At 43.1% G+C, this 19066-nt stretch overlaps 1 protein-coding gene across 1 annotated transcript in view; it reads left to right on the forward strand.

Moving 5' to 3' along the window:
- Positions 1 to 19066, forward strand: part of LOC146809253 (otogelin-like protein) — a 67913-nt gene that overhangs the window by 19207 nt on the left and 29640 nt on the right. Inside the window, exons 2-3 of the mRNA XM_085616077.1 lie at positions 5948 to 6026; positions 16574 to 16609. Of these exons, the coding sequence (XP_085472203.1) occupies positions 5987 to 6026; positions 16574 to 16609 (76 nt within the window). The 5' untranslated portion in view covers positions 5948 to 5986. The remainder of the gene's footprint in view (positions 1 to 5947; positions 6027 to 16573; positions 16610 to 19066) is intronic.

Here is a 19066-nt window from a genome sequence, read left to right on the forward strand (position 1 = left end):
TCTTGCATAGTTTGGTCGAATTTTTGTCGAATCCCCTTTGAATGGCTTGGTGTGCGTGTGTATGAAATGTGCCCGTCAATAGCTATCCATGTTTGTATAAATAAACGACAAGGGTGTCTACTTGGAGAGTACCCACCAGCGGGGGCGCCGGGATTAGGCACGGTAGGGCGTCAGACATGTCAGAGCTCCACTAGCGGTGTAAATACATTCCACGTGGATTCATTGTATGCATAGTCGCCATTTAATGAATATCACGCAAATCGTCATGGAGATAGGTACATACGGTTTGTCCAGCATGTCCTAGGTGTTTCTATACATATATATTTATTTTTTTAAATAAAAAACAAAGGCCGGCCCCGGGGGATGGGGTCCCTGGGGCCATAAGTGGCCTTAGGAGGGGGGCAACGCAGCCCCCCTCCTAAAGAATAAAAAAAAAAAAAGGCCATGGCCCAGGGGTTGGGGTCCCCGGGGCCGATTAAGGCCTTAGGAGGGGGGCCACATGGCCCCCTTCCAAATTCATTTCTTTCAACAACAAAAATTAGGGTGCCGGCCCTGGGGGATGGGGTCCCCAGGGCCAATAAATTAAAAGGGGGGCCACACAGCCCTCCTTCTTAAAAAAATAAAATAAATGAAAGACCGGCATCGCGCCGGAGGCCACATCCCCTCCTTGCAGCACTCTGCAAACGTACCCCCTGGCCAGTTGTAAGTTGGGGAATTAATTCCCCTTCAATACTGAGGGTCCCTGAGGGCCAACTAGCCCAACAGGTATCTCCAGTATATGCCAGGGAGCTGCGTTGCACACAGGTGTTCTGAGGCCACGCCCCTTTTTACACCTCCATACAACACAGCTCTGTGGCGCTTACTGGAGGTACCTAGTGGGCTAGTTTGACCCTAGGGACCCTTAGGATTCAAGGGGACTTAATCTCTCAACTTAGAGCAGCCACAGGGCGCATTTACACAGTGGTGAAGGGAGGGGACGGGGCCTGAGGTGGCGTGTGCAAACACGCCCTGTGGCGCTTTAAGTTGGGGAAATAATTCCCTTTCAATCCTGAGGGACCCTGGGGGCCAACAAGCTCACCAGGTACTTCCAGTAAGCGCCACTGCTCTGCGTTGCAGAGAGGTGGTGCAGGCCGTGCCCCTTTTTACACCTCTCTGCAATGGCGCTTACTGGAGGTACCTAGTGGGCTAGTTGGACCCTTGGGACTCTCAGGATTCAAATGAACTTAATCTCCCAACTAAAAACGGCCACAGGGCGTGTTTACACAGTGGTGAAGGGAGGGGACGGGTCCTGAGTTAACATGAGTTAACATGTGCAAACACGCCCTGTGGCGCGTTATAAGTCGGGGAAATAATTCCCCTTGAATCCTGAGGGACCCTGGGGGCCAACAAGCCCACCAGGTGCTTCCAGTAAGCGCCACTGCGCTGCGTTGCAGAGAGGTGGTCTAGGCCGTGCCCCTTTTTACATCTCTCTGCAACGCAGCTCTGTGGCGCTTACTGGAGGTACCTAGTGGTCTAGTTGGACCCTATGGACCCTCAGGATTCAAGGGGACTTAATCTCCCAACTTAAAATGGCCACAGGGCGTGTTTACACAGTGGGGAAGGGAGGGGACGGGGCCTGAGGTGATGTGTGCAAACACGCCCTGTGGCGCGTTTTAAGAGGTAAGTTTATGCCCCTGCCCTATTATATACTAGGGGCTTACAGAGGAGGTCATGCTAATCACAGGGGGACCCCAACGCATAGTGTTCCATAGTGTATGTAGGTGTTTTCACTGTATCCTGAGTGTCTTTTAACATAGCACTGGCTCTAGGACTGGTTAGTCAGACTCAGTTACCACCAGTATCCGTCTGAAAAAGTTGAGGGTACAAGATGATTTTGCAACAAGGCTTCTTTCTGCTCTTCTGTTTGTTCTTTCTGCACGTTATCCTTCTTCCTGCACTTTTCTTCGTCTTTGAGGACTTCTGTTGCTTCTTTCTGCATTTCTTTTTTTTCTTTCTGTACGTTTTTTCTTCTTTCTTCACATGTCCGATCTCTGTAGACATAGTTAGAAATTAGCATTTAAAAAACCTTTGAAATTCACTGAAAAAACCATAGGTTTCATGCACGTTATAGCTAGGAATTAGCATTTAAAAAACCTTAGAAATTCACTGAAAAAACCATAGGTTTCAGGGGCGTTAAAATTAGCTGGACTTTTCACTCGTACAAAACCATTGAAATTCCCCCGTTATAGTTAGTTCAGCTAACTATAACTCGCGCACCCGCAATGCACTGCTGATGACGTCACATATTACATCACTCATGACATGGTCAGTGACATCATTTATGACATCTCAAATGACATCACTGATGACATCACTGATGACATCATCCTTGTGATAGAGTGGCAGACCTCCTCTCCCCCTAATATAACTTTTGATACACACATTCAAAAATAGAAACTAAAATTTTCAAAACAATGGACATACCAATACCAGATACAACAACCTATTCAGTAATTCTAAGATCCACATAAACATCCACCCATTCACCAACAGTCCTATACAGTCACTCATACATGTACTCACTCATCATATGTACTCATACACCTCTACATCCTGTTACACAATGCCACTCATCCATAGAGTTACTCACATACATAGTCACTCATGCTAATAAAGGATCAAACATCCATTTATATGCATATACAGTTATACACACACCACCACACTTACTTCTACAGAAACGTACACATACTTAGTCTTTTAAACAATCACTTATAGAAACACATACTTATTCATACAGGAATTCTTCCAATCTCTCACTCTCACATATACTCACTTATATACACCAATAGTCACATATACTAGTTTAAAACATATGTAGTTACTCAAAAAGACACTATTGAGACAGTCATTCACTCACTAACACACCCATGCACACACTCATCCACCCATACAGTCCTGCACATATACTGTCTTCAACACATACAAAACAGTGAGTCACTCATTCATGCACCTATGCACTAAGTAATACCCCCCACCGAACTATGCAGACACTCAGACACTCATAATGATACTCAAAAAACCAACTAATAACCTATATAGACACTCATGTAGCTACTCACCAACCCATGCAGCCACTTATACACAAAGTGAGAGACTGAGACAGATATTTACATTTTTAAACATTACTCACTAAGCCATGTATTCACTAAGATACACTTAATCAGTCAGTTATACCATACATTTTTAAAAAACAAATCATCCATTTAGACACTTATATACCCATTTATTCTTCCATCGACCTTGAGATATACAAATATAAAACATATGTAATTTTCAGAAATACACACATTCACTGGATGATGTCATCAGTGATGTCATTTGAGATGTCATGAGTGATGTCATGAGTGATGTCACTGACCATGTCATGAGTGATGTAATATGTGACGTCATCAGCAGTGCATTGCGGGAGCGCGAGTTATAGTTAGCTGAACTAACTATAACGGGGGAATTTCAATGGTTTTGTACGAGTGAAAAGTCCAGCTAACTATAACGCCCCTGAAACCTATGGTTTTTTCAGGGAATATATATATATATATTTTACTGGAACTCCATAACCTTCTTTCGTCTTTTGAAACAGATGGAGCACGGACCACAATATCAACGCCATATATATATATATACTCATACTGATATATATATATTTTTTAAAAACTGATCTTGAAAACATAAAATTAAAAAAAATATCATTTAAATAATTATTGATCATAGAATACAATAATATTAAATTACACACAATTTAACTTACTTCCCATATTTCCTTACTTACCCGGCATCCCACTGCTACATAATAAATTACTAATTAAGTAAAAAAATATACAATATTTTATATTACAAACTATGGTATAAAAAATAATAACAATTATACTAACAATACTAACACCTGACATGTATGTTTTAACAGATATACATTATTACAATAAAAACTATATTTAACAACCATATTCAGGTAAAAGATACAAAATAAACAATATATGATTTTTGTATTCAATATTAATGTATTATGATATAAAAGACCTCAATATTTGTCCAAATACTCTTATTCCACCTTTCAGAGATCGTGTTCCACAGTCTGAATGTTTACATTGTAGCCAAGCAGTTGCAGGCACAATGCCTTTCAGTGGCTGTGTTGAGTATGGTATTGTCTCCATTCTGATGAAAAGACAGACAGGCATCCAGTGTTTAATTTGTAGAAGGTTAAGTACCACTGCCCAAAGCTCTACTCAGAAGCCTTTGGCCAGCACCAGATATCCGCATACTAAGGCTGCATAGGGGCTTATTACGAGTTTGGCGGTCCATGAACAACCAGACTCGTGGGGGGGCAGCAGTGTCGGTCTTCAACCACCCTATTATGACCAAGGCGGCTGGGCCACTCGAGGACCACCATAACAGGCAGGGAGGCAAAATCCCTGTTGGTGACGCATCAGTCTTGAGGGCACAATATGCTTGGTGTGGGTCCTATGGCCCTGCCAGGCATATTATTTCATAACACTACCCTTTTCATGGCAGTGCAAAGCCATGAACAGTGTGGCGATGAGGAATCAAAGGGGGCTCATGGGGTGCATGCAGGTGAGTATATGTTGTGTCCCCCTGTGTGCATGCACCCCAGTACTTGCACAATATAGACTGTAGCAGTCCATGCTGTGCAGGTACTCATTTTGATGTTCCTATTGCGGTACTTATTTTATAGGCACCACCTTGAGAATGCTAATGAACTGCCAGCCAGACATAGAGAAATGGGAGTTCCTGTAAATCCCTGCACCGAGTGGCAGGCACCTCTTGGGCCTGCCACGCGGTGCAGGGCTTTACAAAGGGTCACCATAGGTGCCTCCCCAGGCCCCCAACAGGAGGAAAAGAGACATGAAAAGCCTGTTGGAAACCAACATCATAATCCGGACGGCCAAAACGCCATCCGTAAAGGATTATGTTGTGGTTTCTGGCTGCCCAACAGGCTCCTTTAGCTTGTTGGTTGCCAGCCGGAATGACCATCCAGTATGACTTCCGACAGCCATAATCATAATGCAGCTGTTGAAAGTCAATGAGGCCATAAGGGTTGAAAGTCATGAATTTCGTTTAATCAGTTCCCCATACAACAGGACTCCTGTGAAAAGCTGAAAGGTATCATTCTAATATTTCCTGCAAGACTGCTGGACTCTCTGCTGTTCCCAGGAAGCATTAATAAATATTGCCAAAACAGCATTTTGTAAATCATAGATGGTCAGCAGAAAGTCTTTTACACTATTTTAATGTGCCCAGCTGAAACGTAGGGGAATATTCACAGAGCTAGGTGACTTTGAGTAGCTCACTCCATGAGTACCTTACAGTATTTTACAACTGTTTTCTTTCTGCCTCTGTGTAACTTATAGAAAATATTATAAATGGGTGATATATTACTACCAGTTAGAATAGAAGCAATTCTTGTTTGTTTTGTGGACAAACAGGCCAACTGATCGACTTGCTCTTTTGTGAGTACGTACCATTATTTTAGAGCCTGTGTGTAACTAAGAGGATTTTTTCTGTTATGTGTTCACAAAATGTACGCATATAGACTATATACCACAGCCAACATTTTTGATTTGCAGTTATATACATTTTGGGAATTTATCTTATTGATATGAAACTTTTCTGTAGAGGATTTGCCAATGTATCCACAAAAATGTTCATGGTCAGAAGCAGTTAATTACTATCTATACTAACCATAACTCAGAGTTGGTCCAGAGATTATATTGAACAGTTTATGTAATAAAACAGTTGATTGAGTCAGTTTTCTGACTCAGAAACTGTTATGAAATTTCTGCCATTTCAAAATGTTGATATCCTATGTAATAAAACAGTTGATTGAGTCAGTTTTCTGACTCAGAAACTGTTATGAAATTTCCGCCATTTCAAAATGTTGATATTCTTTCAGGGTTGGTGCCTGCATTCTACAAGCAACAGTGATTCCATCATGGTTCTCTGCAGCCCAGCAGCTCTGCTGGTAGTACTGGGTGAGTTCAGAACAAATATAAAACCATTGAGAAATTGTCACACCCGAAGTTCACGTAAAATGTGAACCTTCCACCTGGGAGAAAACAAAGTCAAGGAAAAAAATTAACCGAAGACCCATCAAGAAGTGAGGAAATGAGAGTTCAGAGTTGTAACATGAGCTTAAGTAAATACCCAACTTTCAGATTTACCTTGATATCGATTCAAGCTCCTTTCTTATAGATGGCAAAGCTAATAACACTAAACTAGATTTCGTTCATCAGTATTTTCTGAGACACCCCTAGTCCTGCATATCACAAACACTAATAAAAGAACAGAAAACTGCTGCCAAACCTACAATGCATCATAATAACTACTACCCCATGACCAAGCATTACTGAAAATAAACTCTAGACCGCATTTTTGAACAGGATAGCATAAATGGTGGCCAACATTTGTAAATCAGTGTAGTTTTGAACTTATAAAGACAAGTAATGCCTGCATTTAGCAAGATATGGGCATCTGCGTACATTTGTGCTACTCGCAGGCAATGCTTGTTCTAATTCAGAGGAAAACAATGTCCTACTACAGCATAAAATAGGCCCAAAAACAGCCCAAAACACTGCTAACACACTGACCTGTCAAACAGAAGTTTGGGCACGGCAAGATTGCTACACCTCAGTCCCATATTACTTTAAACACATGTTAGATATCCTTAAAAAAATGAATCCACTCTTACTGCCGCTGCCATTCACCTGATGGGATCTCAAAAAAGATGCAGAATCTTATGGGAATAGAACAAACCTGACAAGAATGAAATAAAGAGATGATAAAAAGGTCAACGAGAGAGAGAGAGCAAATCAGTGTATTGCGATAGGAGGTTGTAGGTAGATTTTGCGGTTTATGCGGACTGATCAAGTATGTAGAAAATACATAATAATCGAAAATATCCCACAACATGTGTATGTTGAGAACATGTCATTCATACAAGGCATGAAATAAAAGAAGGTAGGATGGCTAGTTGCCCTTTTCTTCTGGGGCACTTGATTTTGAGTGTTGTCAAAATCATTAGTCCTTCTTGAGTACCATTTGCTATCAATGGGTTGTCCCATCTTAAATAAACCAAGGAATCATTTTAACATAAAATGCTTTGCACACTGACTGTCTGAGGAGTGAGAGTCTATTGAGGTCCATGCATTAATCAGACCTTGAGTGGTTGAGCATATAAGAGATGTGGCATGTGTAAGGCCTTTACTACCATGGTGTAGTTGAAACACTTGTTTTTGCATTTCGCTGGTATCCAACATGGAAATGCCTGTTAAGATATATATTTCAGGGCTCGGCTGGCAATTCTTACAGGACTTAAAGTCGCCACAGAGTGTCAAATGTACAATATATAGAGCAGTCAATTAACTGTCAGGTCTAAAAACAAAATATAAAATATATCTAAATATGTATATCTATATATATCTATATAAATCTATATTACCTTTTGGCAGTCACCAGTAGGTAGCTATAGTTAGGACCTTGTTTCTATTAAAAAAGCTTTCATCTTTTGCCAATATCTTTTGCGCCGTTTGACGAATCTTTGCAAAATTTTCAAAACTAATAGTTTGCTCAGGTCAACTCCTGTCTTGAAAAGTTTTGGGGTGATTCGTCAAGTGGAGGACGAGAAAAAACTGGGGTCCCAAAATGCGTTTCCCTATGTTAATTTCCATAGAAACTTTAGACAAAGCTACAGCCCGAACCTCTGAATGGAATTGCACCAAATTTGGCAAAAAGGTAGATCTTGGTTAATAAAGTGTGTTTTTTTTTAAATGGTGCAAATCCGTTCAGTAGTTAGTGAGAAATTCAGCAGCTGCCCTTGTCCAAAAGCAATGCAGGCTCCCACAGGAGGCAGGGAGCCGGCAGGGACTGCGGGGGCATTGGGGCTTCCCTCGCAGTCCCCAACGTGAGGTCAGGCCCCGGGCTACCCGAGGCCAAAATTAGCCCAGGAGGGGTCCACTCACCCCACCTCAATTTATTATTTAAAAAACAAAATGAATGGCCAAGCCCCGGGGGAGGGGTCCCAAGGGTCGAAAATGGCCCTGGAGGAGGCGCACGCTGTCCCCTCCCTTTTTTAATTTAATTTAATTTAAAAAAAATAAAAAGAGGAAGGCCGGGCCCCGAGGGATGGGGTCCTCTGGCCCAAATTGGCCTCAGGAGGGGGGCCAAGCGGGTCCCCTATAAAATAGAAAAAAAAGGCTGGGCATGCCCCAGGGAATGGGGTCCCCGGGGCCAAAAGTGGCTCAAGGAAGGGCTCCTCTCTTGCTTCTTTCTGCACCTCTGTCCCTTCTTTCTGTAACACTTTTGCCTCTTTCTGCACCTCTCCTCCCTCTTTCTGCACCCTTCTTGCCTCTTTCCGCATCTCTTTTGCTTGTTTCTGCTTTTCTTTTGCCTATTTCTGTACCCCTCTTGCCTCCTGCTACACCTCTGTTGTTTCTTACTGCACTGCTCTTGCTTCTTTCTACATCTCTCTTGGAAATTTCTGTTCCCATCTTGCCTCTTTTGGCACCCCTCTTCTCTCTTTCTGCATTCCTGTTCCCTCTCTCTGCACCTCTTCTGCCTGTTTCTGTACCTCTGCTGCCTCTTTCTAAACTTTTCTTGCCTCTTTCTGCACCTCTGTTGCTTCATTCTGTACTTCTCTTGCCTCCATCTGTACCCCTCTTTTCTGTTTCTGTACCTCTGTTGCTTCTTTCTGTACTTCTCTTGCCTCTTTCTGTACCTCTCTTGCCTCTTTGCATATCCCTTTTCCCTCTTTATGCACCTCTCTTGCCTCTTTCTGCACCTCTCTTGCCTCTTTCTTCACCTCTCTTGCCTTTTTCTGCACACACAGGGCTACTTTTAAACTCACCTGAGGCTCAGCAGTGCACACATGCAAGTGCAGAAAAGGGCTGCTGACCTCTAAACTGCCATGCCCTATTATATGCTAGGGACTTAGAGGCAGTTTTAATCCCTCTGCCCTATTATGTTCTAGGGCCTTACAGGGGAGGTCATGCCTATAACAGGGGTATCCCAACCCACAGTGTACCCTAGTGTATGTAGGTGTTTTCACTGTATTCTAATTGATTTCAGCATAGCACTGGCTCTGGCTCTGTTGCCCCTTTCTGCACCTCTGTTTCTTCTTTCTGCACTTCATGTGGTTCTTTCTGCATGTCTGTTTCTTCTTTCTGTACCCCTTGTGCCACTTTCCGTACCCCTTCCCTCTTTTTTCACCCCTCTTGCCTCTTTCTACACCTCTGTTGCTTCTTTCCGCATGCCTATTGCTTCTTTTCACACCTCCCTTGCTTCTTTCTGCACCTCTGTTCTTTCTTTCTGCCCTTTTTTTGTTTCTCTCTGCACCTCTCTTGCTTCTTTCTGCACCCCTCTTGCCACTTTCTCCACCCCTGTTCCCCCTTTTTGCATCTCTGTTGCTTCTTTCTGTACTTGTCTTGCCTCATGCTCCATCCCACCTCCCTCGTTCTGCACCTCTGTTGCTTCTTTCTGCACTTCGCTTGCTTCTTTCTGCACCTCTGTCCCTTCTTCCTGTGACCCTTCTGCCTCTTTCTGTACCTCTCTTCCCTCTTTCTGTACCCGTCTTGCCTCTTTCCTCATCTCTTTTGCGTGTTTCTGCTCTTCTTTTGCCTCTTTCTGTACCCTCTTGCCTCCTTCTGCACCTTTCTTGCTTCTTTCTGCACCACTTGTACTTCTTCCTGCCTTCCCTAATCCCTCTTTTTGAACCTCTGTTCCTTCTTTCTGCACTTCTTTTGTTTCTTTCTGCACCTCTCTTGCTTCTTTCTGTACCCTTCTTGCCCCTTTCCGCATCTCTTTTGCTTGTTTCTGCTCTTCTTTCGCCTCTTTCTGTACCCCTCTTGTCTCCTTCTGCACCTGTTGTTTCTTGCTGCACTGGTCTTGCTTCTTTCTGCACCTCTCTTGCTTCTTTTCACACTTCTCTTGCTTCTTTCTGTACTTCTCCTGCCTCTTTCTCCAGCCCTCATCCTTCTTTCTGTACCTCTGTTGCTTCTTTCTGCAGTTCTCTTGCTTCTTTCTGCACCTCTGTCCCTCCTTTCTGCAACCCTTCTTGCCTCTTTCCGCATCTCTTTTGCTTGTTTCTGCTTTTCTTCTGCCTCTTTCTGTACCCCCTTGCCTCCTTCTACACCTCTGTTGTTTCTTACTGCACTGCTCTTGCTTCTTTCTACACCTCTCTTGCAAATTTCTGTTCCCATCTTGCCTCTTTTAGCACCCCTCTTCTCTCTTTCTGCATTCCTGTTCCCTCTCTCTGCACCTCTTCTGCCTGTTTCTGTACCTCTGCTGCCTCTTTCTGAACTTTTCTTGCCTCTTTCTGCACCTCTGTTGCTTCATTCTGTACTTCTCTTGCCTCCATCTGTACCCCTCTTTTCTGTTTCTGTACCTCTGTTGCTTCTTTCTGTACGTCTCTTGCCTCTTTCTGTACCTCTCTTGCCTCTTTGCATATCCCTCTTCCCTCTTTCTGCACCTCTCTTGCCTCTTTCTGCACCTCTCTTGCCTGTTTCTTCACCTCTCTTGCCTTTTTCTGCACACACAGGGCTACTTTTAAACTCACCTGAGGCTCAGCAGTGCACACATGCAAGTGCAGAAAAGGGCTGCTGACCTCTAAACTGCCATGCCCTATTATATGCCAGGGACTTAGAGGCAGTTTTAATCCCTCTGCCCTATTATGTTCTAGGGCCTTACAGGGGAGGTCATGCCTATCACAGGGGTATCCCAACCCACAGTGTACCCTAGTGTATGTAGGTGTTTTCACTGTATTCTAACTGATTGTTGCCCCTTTCTGCACCTCTGTTTCTTCTTTCTGCACTTCATGTGGTTCTTTGTGCATGTCTGTTTCTTCTTTCTGTACCCCTTGTGCCACTTCCCATACCCTTTCCCTCTTTTTTCACCCCTCTTGCCTCTTTCTACACCTCTGTTGCTTCTTTCCGCATGCCTCTTGCTTCTTTTCACACCTCCCTTGCTTCTTTCTGCACCTCTGTTCTTTCTTTCTGCCCTTTTTTTGTTTCTCTCTGCACCTCTCTTGCTTCTTTCTGCACCCCTCTTGCCACTTTCTCCACCCCTGTTCCCCCCTTTTGCATCTCTGTTGCTTCTTTCTGTACTTGTCTTGCCTCATGCTCCATCCCACCTCCCTCGTTCTGCACCTCTGTTGCTTCTTTCTGCACTTCGCTTGCTTCTTTCTGCACCTCTGTCCCTTCTTCCTGCGACCCTTCTGCCTCTTTCTGTACCTCTCTTCCCTCTTTCTGTACCCGTCTTGCCTCTTTCCTCATCTCTTTTGCGTATTTCTGCTCTTCTTTTGCCTCTTTCTGTACCCTCTTGCCTCCTTCTGCACCTTTCTTGCTTCTTTCTGCACCACTTGTACTTCTTCCTGCCTTCCCTAATCCCTCTTTTTGAACCTCTGTTCCTTCTTTTTGCACTTCTTTTGTTTCTTTCTGCACCTCTCTTGCTTCTTTCTGTACCCTTCTTGCCCCTTTCCGCATCTCTTTTGCTTGTTTCTGCTCTTCTTTCGCCTCTTTCTGTTCCCCTCTTGTCTCCTTCTGCACCTGTTGTTTCTTGCTGCACTAGTCTTGCTTCTTTCTGCACCTCTCTTGCTTCTTTTCACACTTCTCTTGCTTCTTTCTGTACTTCTCCTGCCTCTTTCTCCAGCCCTCATCCTTCTTTCTGTACCTCTGTTGCTTCTTTCTGCAGTTCTCTTGCTTCTTTCTGCACCTCTGTCCCTCCTTTCTGCAACCCTTCTTGCCTCTTTCCGCATCTCTTTTGCTTGTTTCTGCTTTTCTTCTGCCTCTTTCTGTACCCCCTTGCCTCCTTCTACACCTCTGTTGTTTCTTACTGCACTGCTCTTGCTTCTTTCTACACCTCTCTTGCAAATTTCTGCACCCCTCTTGCCTCTTTTGGCACCCCTCTTCTCTCTTTCTGCACCCCTGTTCCCTCTCTCTGCACCTCTTCTGCCTGTTTCTGTACCTTTGCTGCCTCTCTCTGAACTTCTCTTGCCACTTTCTGCACCTCTCTTGCTTCTTTCTGTACTTCTCTTGCCTCTTTCTGCACCCCTCTTGTCGGTTTCCGCACCTCTGTTGCTTCTTTCTGTACTTCTTTTGCCTCTTTCTGTACCTCTCTTGCCTCTTTCTTCACCTCTCTTGCCTTTTTCTGCACAAACAGGGCTACTTTTTAACTCACCTGAAGCTCAGCAGTGCACACATGCAAGTGCAGAAAAGGGCTGCTGGCCTCAAAACTGCCATGCCCTATTATATGCTAGGGATTTAGAGGCAGTTTCAATCCCTGTGCCCTATTATGTACTAGGGCCTTACAGGGGAGGTCATCCCAATCACAGGGGTATCCCAACCTACAGTGTACCCAAGTGCATGTAGGTGTTTTCACTGTATTCTAAGTGTCTTTCAGCATAGCACTGGCTCGGGGCCTAATTAAGCAGAGCCCAGGGTCAGTCATAGTCAGTTACCAGCAGTGCCTGTCAGCAAAATGTTAGGGGGTGCCCAGGACACAGGACGACTTTGCAACAAGACCTCTTTCTGCACCTCTTTTGGTTCTTTCCGCATATCTCTTGCTTCTTTCTGCACCTTTCTTCCTCTTTCTGGTCTTCTGTTGCCTCTTTCTGCATTTCTCTTGCTTCTTTCTGAGCCTTTCTTCCTCTTTCTGCACATGTCCTACCTCTGGAGGCATAGTTAGAAAATAGCATTTAAAATAACCTTAGAAATTCACTGAAAAAAACTTAGGTTTCAGGGACGTTATAGTTAGAAATTAGCATTTAAAAAACCTTTGAAATTCACAGAAAAACTATAGGTTTCAGGGTTGTTATAGTTTGAAATTAGCATTTAAAAAACCTTGGAAATTCACTGAAAAAAACATAGGTTTCAAGGACGTTATAGTTAGAAATTAGCATTTAGAAAGCCTTAGAAATTCACTGAAAAACACACAGGTTTCAGGGATGTTATAGTTAGTTGGACATTTCACTCGTACAAAACCAAAGAAATGTGGCTGTTGAGCTAAATATAACTCACTCCCCCACAATGCACTGCTGATGACATCATATTACATCATTCATGACATGGTCAGTGATATCACTGATGACATCTCAAATGATATCAATGATGACATCACTGATGACATCTCAAATGATATCAATGATGACATCACTGATGACATTATCCAGTGACTGTGTGTGTGTATGTGTGCGTGGGTGTGTGTGTGTGTGTGTGTGTGTGTATATATATATATATATATATATATATATATATATATGCTGAGGTTCCGGGCATGGTCTGTGGGGTCAGGGGGCAACAGAGGGCAGTGGGCCACCAAATGTTGTCCCATGTAGTGGGGGAGGGTCTGAGGACAAGGACTTCTTTTTTCTCTGAGTTAAGCCTCTGGCAGCTGCTGCTCATCCAGGAAGCGACGTCCTTTATAACTTCCTGCAAGCTGAGTCTGGAAGTGAGGGGGTCCTCAGTGAGTGAGATGATGACCTGGGTGTCATCGGCGGAGGATACTATGCTGATTCCATGCTGTCTGATGTTAGTGGCGAGGAGGCCCATGTCGATGGTTAAGAGCATGGGGCTGAGCGACGATCCTTGAAGTACTCCACAATTCATCGCCGTAGGTTCAGAGAGGAAGGGGTAAAGTCTGACTCTTTGAGTTCTGCCGGTAACGAAGGAGCGGACCCAGTCGAGGGCAGTTCCCTGAATGCCAGAAAACGTGGACTCTGGTGGTGAGAGTGTGGTGGGAGAAGGTGTCAAAGGCTGCAGATAGGTTAAGTAGGATCAGGGCCACGGTTTGGCCTTGTTCGAGGAGGGTGCGGATGTTGTCTGTAGTGGCGAGTAGGGTGGTCTTGGTGCTGTGGTTGCTGCAGAATCCGGATTGGGAGGGGTCAAGAATGGAGTTCACTTGAATGAATTTCATTAGTCGTGCGTTGACTATCTTCTCTGTTACTTTGACAGCGAAAGGCAAGAGAGAGATGGGTCGGTAGTTCTTGAGATCTGTAGGGTCTGCTGAGGGCTTCTTGAGGAGGGGTTTGATTTCTGTGCATTTGCAGTTGTCAGGGAATGTGCCAGCTTTGAAGGTTGCTTTGAAGGTACGTCATAGCTCATGTGCAATGGCGGTTACAGCTCTGTGGAAGATGTACAGAGGGCTGGGGTCTGTGGGGGCTCCTGAGTGAATGCCTTTCATGGTTAATGTGGTTTCTTCTGTGGTGACTGAGGTCCAGGAGAAGATAATAGACTGGCTACCATTGCTGGGGGAGAGTGTGTACATGCCCAGAGGGGTTGCGTGGTGTGGCTAAAGTGGATGTTGTTACCTCCTGTGAAGATGGGGTCGAGGGTGCGTCCTGCCATGTGGGTAAGGGCAGTGATGAGTTGTTTCATTCCAAGGTTGGCAGATTTGGGGTCACTGAGGTTGTCGAGGTGAAAATTGAGGTCTCCGATGAATACGTAGTCCATGGAGATGATAGCATGGGGTGCGATGAGGTCGGTGATGGTGGTGGTGAACCCGGTTCAAGTTCTGGGGGTATATAGGTGGGGGTGCCATGTAGGGTCATTCTGGGGCTGGTCTGGATCTGGAAAGGCCCTTATATGCAGCAAAATACGCTTATGGACCTTATGCTCAGTGCTGTCTGTATAACGTTTAGGACAAGGACATATAGATTGCATTATCAGATTTGCAGTCAAATGATTTCTGGATACTTATTTTCTCTGAATTCTCAGTTTTGATTTCACTGATATTCACTCCATGTAAACAGGCTTTGCATTTGCTGCCTTTCTTGAAGCCTTCCGCAGGTTTCAGCCAACAACCATCCATGCCAATCTGATTTCTCACTAAAGTATCACTGATAGTTTGAGGCTTTCTGTAAGTGAAAGAGGGCTTAGAGCTAATATCTTGTCCGACTATTGTATCTTGTTGACCACTATGCAAGTGCTTCAATAGAGCCTGTCTAACTGAATTATGATGCTCACTGCAAGTGGTTATTAACGTACACTCTTACTTTACTGTCAACCACTGCGGTGATTTCTTGAACAGTAGTTTAGCTCTTGAATGTGTTTTAAATATAGACGTTGATTTGCTTAGAGCATCTTTACTGCACCGCCTCTCCTTCAGTCTTCCTGACACATCACCCTCTACTCAATCAAAGAGTAATTGTGAACTACAGATTCTCTTCACCCTAAGAAATTCCCCATAGGGTAAGCTATTTTTGAGTGCTGTCAGATGACAACTCATAGCATGGAGTGTAGTAGTGCCTGATGTCTCCTTTCTGAATTCTGTTGATGTTGAAGCTGGTGCCTACTACTTGTAATCTTACATCAAGGACTTCAATGCAGCTTTTACTAATATGGCTTGCAAATGTAAGATTAAGTTCATTGACATTTAGTTTCCATACAGAATCATCATCAGATTTCTGGCCCCCTTTCCATAAGAGGAAAACGTCATCAATGTACCTAGTCCACATTAAAATGTGCAGAGACCATTCCTGTAAATCTGTACTGCAGAGCGCCTACTTCTCCCTCCAGCCCATAAGCAAATTAGCATAATTGAGGGCGAAGCAGGTGCCCATCACAGTTCTCTGCAGTTTCTGGTAGATTACATTGTTCAATAAAAAAATGTTACTCTTAAGGCAGCATACAATCATATCAAGCAGAATCTCATTGTGTTAAAGTTATCTTATTAGTCTCAACATCAAAAAATGTCTCACTACCTTTACTACCTTTAACCAATCCTCATGCCTAACGCTGGTATAAAGTGAGTTCACACCCATACAAGCCATGAGATAGTCCTCTTCCCAATGAATGTTGAATATGCTCTACAGGAATTCAGTGGAATCCCTGATATATGAGGGTACTTCCAGAACCAATGACTGTAGAAAAAGTCTATAAGTTTCAGTACGTTCTCCAGTCAGCTTCCTATTGCAGAGATTATTGGTTTGCCAGGGAGATGGGTCTTGTTCTTATGTACTTTGGGCAATAGGTACAGGACTGGTAATTTCAGGTGTAGGATTCTCAAAAAATGATATTCATCTGTACTCTCACCACCCATTCAAAGCCCTGTAAAAACTTTCTTTGAGCTTTTCATAATCATTTCTGGTTATTTTGCGGTAGCAAGTCTCATCACTCAACTGCATGTATGCTTCAGCCAAATACATATCTTTAGGCCAGATAACTAAATTGCCACCTTTATCTGAACCACAGATAAAGTATTGGTCTGAATACAACCATGCTTGCATCACTCTCCTAAAGTTCAAGTTCCGAGGGGCATTGTATTTATTGTTCTTAAACAAATTATTTCTCAATTTCTTAAATTTGTATGTCATAATGTCACTTAATAAATCAATACAACATGGAAATGTCTGGTAGGCTGTATATTACAGGGTTCGGCTGGCAATTTTTACAGAACATAAAGTCGCCACATAATGTAAATTTATATCTACATATCTATTTTGACCTCCCTCATAAATGTTATTGCAAGACATAATGTTTATGTTTGTAATCTCTGTGTGCCATAATTAAAATGTATTGATTGTTTTTCACAGTACTGCCTTTAATGTCTGTCATCGGAAAAGAACATGGTAAGGAAACTATTATGCATGAAATCTAACAGGGTGATTGAAAGGACAGTGGGTAGAGAAGCTATCGTACTGATTTTGCAATAAGTTCTGAACTATGTTAAAATCTTTTGACAGAAAAACAACAGAACAATCAGCATCACAACAAAATGTCATGCAACAAGTATGCACAAACATTCTTATCACACATTGCTACAGTCAGAAACCTGCTTTCATAATAGTCGCAAAATGTGTTGTTACCAAGTACATGGCCACTGGAATTATGTGATTGTGCAACTGTGTGGCATTTTTCATAAACTGCAGGTTTCACCCACAAAAATAATTTTGTTTCTAGCTTAAACAGTTCAACAGTTACTAAAATCACAGTGACGTGTTGGTGCACGGGCAGGAGGACCTTTGCAAAGCTTAACCTGTCACTTTTCTGTTCCTTATTGCTATATTTGGGTGTTAAGTTTGGTCCTAGTGTCATGCAACCAATGCCCAGACAGTGGTAACAAGTGTAAGAAATGACAAAACAATTAAATAATACTGTCATGACATGTCCCACATTGTGCTGCATAGCTTGCCTTTTCCTGCTGCATAATTTACTCATCCCTGCTGCATAATTTGGCCCTCCCCTGATGCATAATTCCATTGGCCCTGACCAAGTACTGTCTATCTTACCACCAAAGATATGAAATGGCATCAGTCAAAAGCATTTTGTGACCTAGTCCCTGTTGTCTCTTGTACAAAGTGATTCAGCTCTGTTAACCCCTTCCATGCTGTCCGACGTCACAGTGGGCGTGTGCGGAGGACGGCCGGGGGCCGTCCGAACCCCGCCCACTCAATAAATCACCAGCACCACAGCGGAATTTGCACTGCGGTCATGGTGTTAAATTGTGTCTATTGTGATTCCCCACTTCATTCTCAATATTATGTTGTAGTAAGAAAGAGAACAAAGCCTCAACTGAAATATTAGCTCATTCGATGGTCCTACAGTTCAGCAAGTCTTACTTCTAATGTTGGGATTTCAAGTCTGTTTTCACTGATTGAATTAAAGAATATGTAAAGTTTCTGACTTAAAGAGCTATGATTTGGAGCCTTCTTGTGGTGTAAGATACATATAGTGCATTTAGAGGTATACCAAATCACTTCATATGAGGTGAGTGCAATTTTTTTATGCAGCCAAAGGTTTGCAAAATTCTCATTGTTCATATTTTGCAAAGTTTGAAAACGTTTCTGGTTTATATTCACTTACTCCTATGCAAAGATTTTCTTAGCATTTCAAGATTAATTTCGCTCCAATCAAACCCACTTAATACTGTGAGTTTGTGCAAACATTCTTCCTGCAAGCTTTTCTTGTATGCTGTTTTTTCATGGACATTGGGAAAAGTTCACAGAATACTTCTCTGCATATATTGTAACACTCCTCTCAGTTTTTATCACACATATGGTAAGACACATGTTTTTTGTTTTAAGTGCGCAATGTTTTCCATTAAACTGTGAATATGGCACAAATAGGTTTTATTTTTCTTATGTCTCTACTAAGTGTGGGAGGTAAATTCTGCTCCTCCTGCGGAGTTTGCGGAATATTTCCACCTCATGCTCTGCTTGGAGTGTGGAGTTCGGTAAAGAACTTCACCATCTACCATATGGCAGAGTTTGCTACCCACCCCAAGAAAATTCATGAAATGAGGAAAGCACCATGGATAAGCCTGCAGGAGTTTACCCTCTGTGCTCATGGCAGCCTCCCTCCACCCAAGTGGTTGGGTCAGGGAAATGATTAAATGTGCATGGCCAGCTCACTCAGCCTTGAGTAATGTGCTGGAGGCTGCGCCATGGGGGATGCACAGCCTTGGGCTTCATGATGGCTATTGGTTATTCACCCTTCAAGGATGTGTACGAGGCAGGTTTGATTCCTCTAAGATGTTCTGAGGAATCTCATTCAAGATGGCTCCTTGCTGTTTCATGCATTGATTTGGAACACACAAGGTCTAGTTCTTGCTCTTTGGTTTTGTCGTGACCCAGGAACAGTTATGCTTTCAGTTCTCAAAGATCCATACTTCTTTAAACTTGTATCTGGTGTTTGCAGCTGCATGCTAGCCTTTCAGAGGGATCACTGCAGCATAATAGAGGCAACAGCTGCAGCATCATAGGAGCCACCTGCATCCGCAGATTGTGCTCAGAAAGGATTAATCTTTGTGCAAACGGTGTGGCTGTATCATACTTAAGGTAACTTTAAAGTGACAGCATGAAGTGGTCCTTTTACTTAAAAATGCTTGTTTGGTTATTTTGTTAGATTGGATTCATCTAGAATTGTGTCTCTAAATTACAGAGTATTTGGAGTAATGCACTGTATAATACGTATTCATTTAGTGTCAAGCAGATATGTGTACATTGTATGGATTACTAGTATGAATGATGATATTGAAATCAAGATCCATGTGGAATCGTGTTTGTAAGAGTTGCTTTCTAGGCATA

The sequence above is a fragment of the Triturus cristatus genome, chromosome 7, assembly GCF_964204655.1.
Source record: "Triturus cristatus chromosome 7, aTriCri1.1, whole genome shotgun sequence".
Lineage (NCBI taxonomy): Eukaryota > Metazoa > Chordata > Amphibia > Caudata > Salamandridae > Triturus > Triturus cristatus.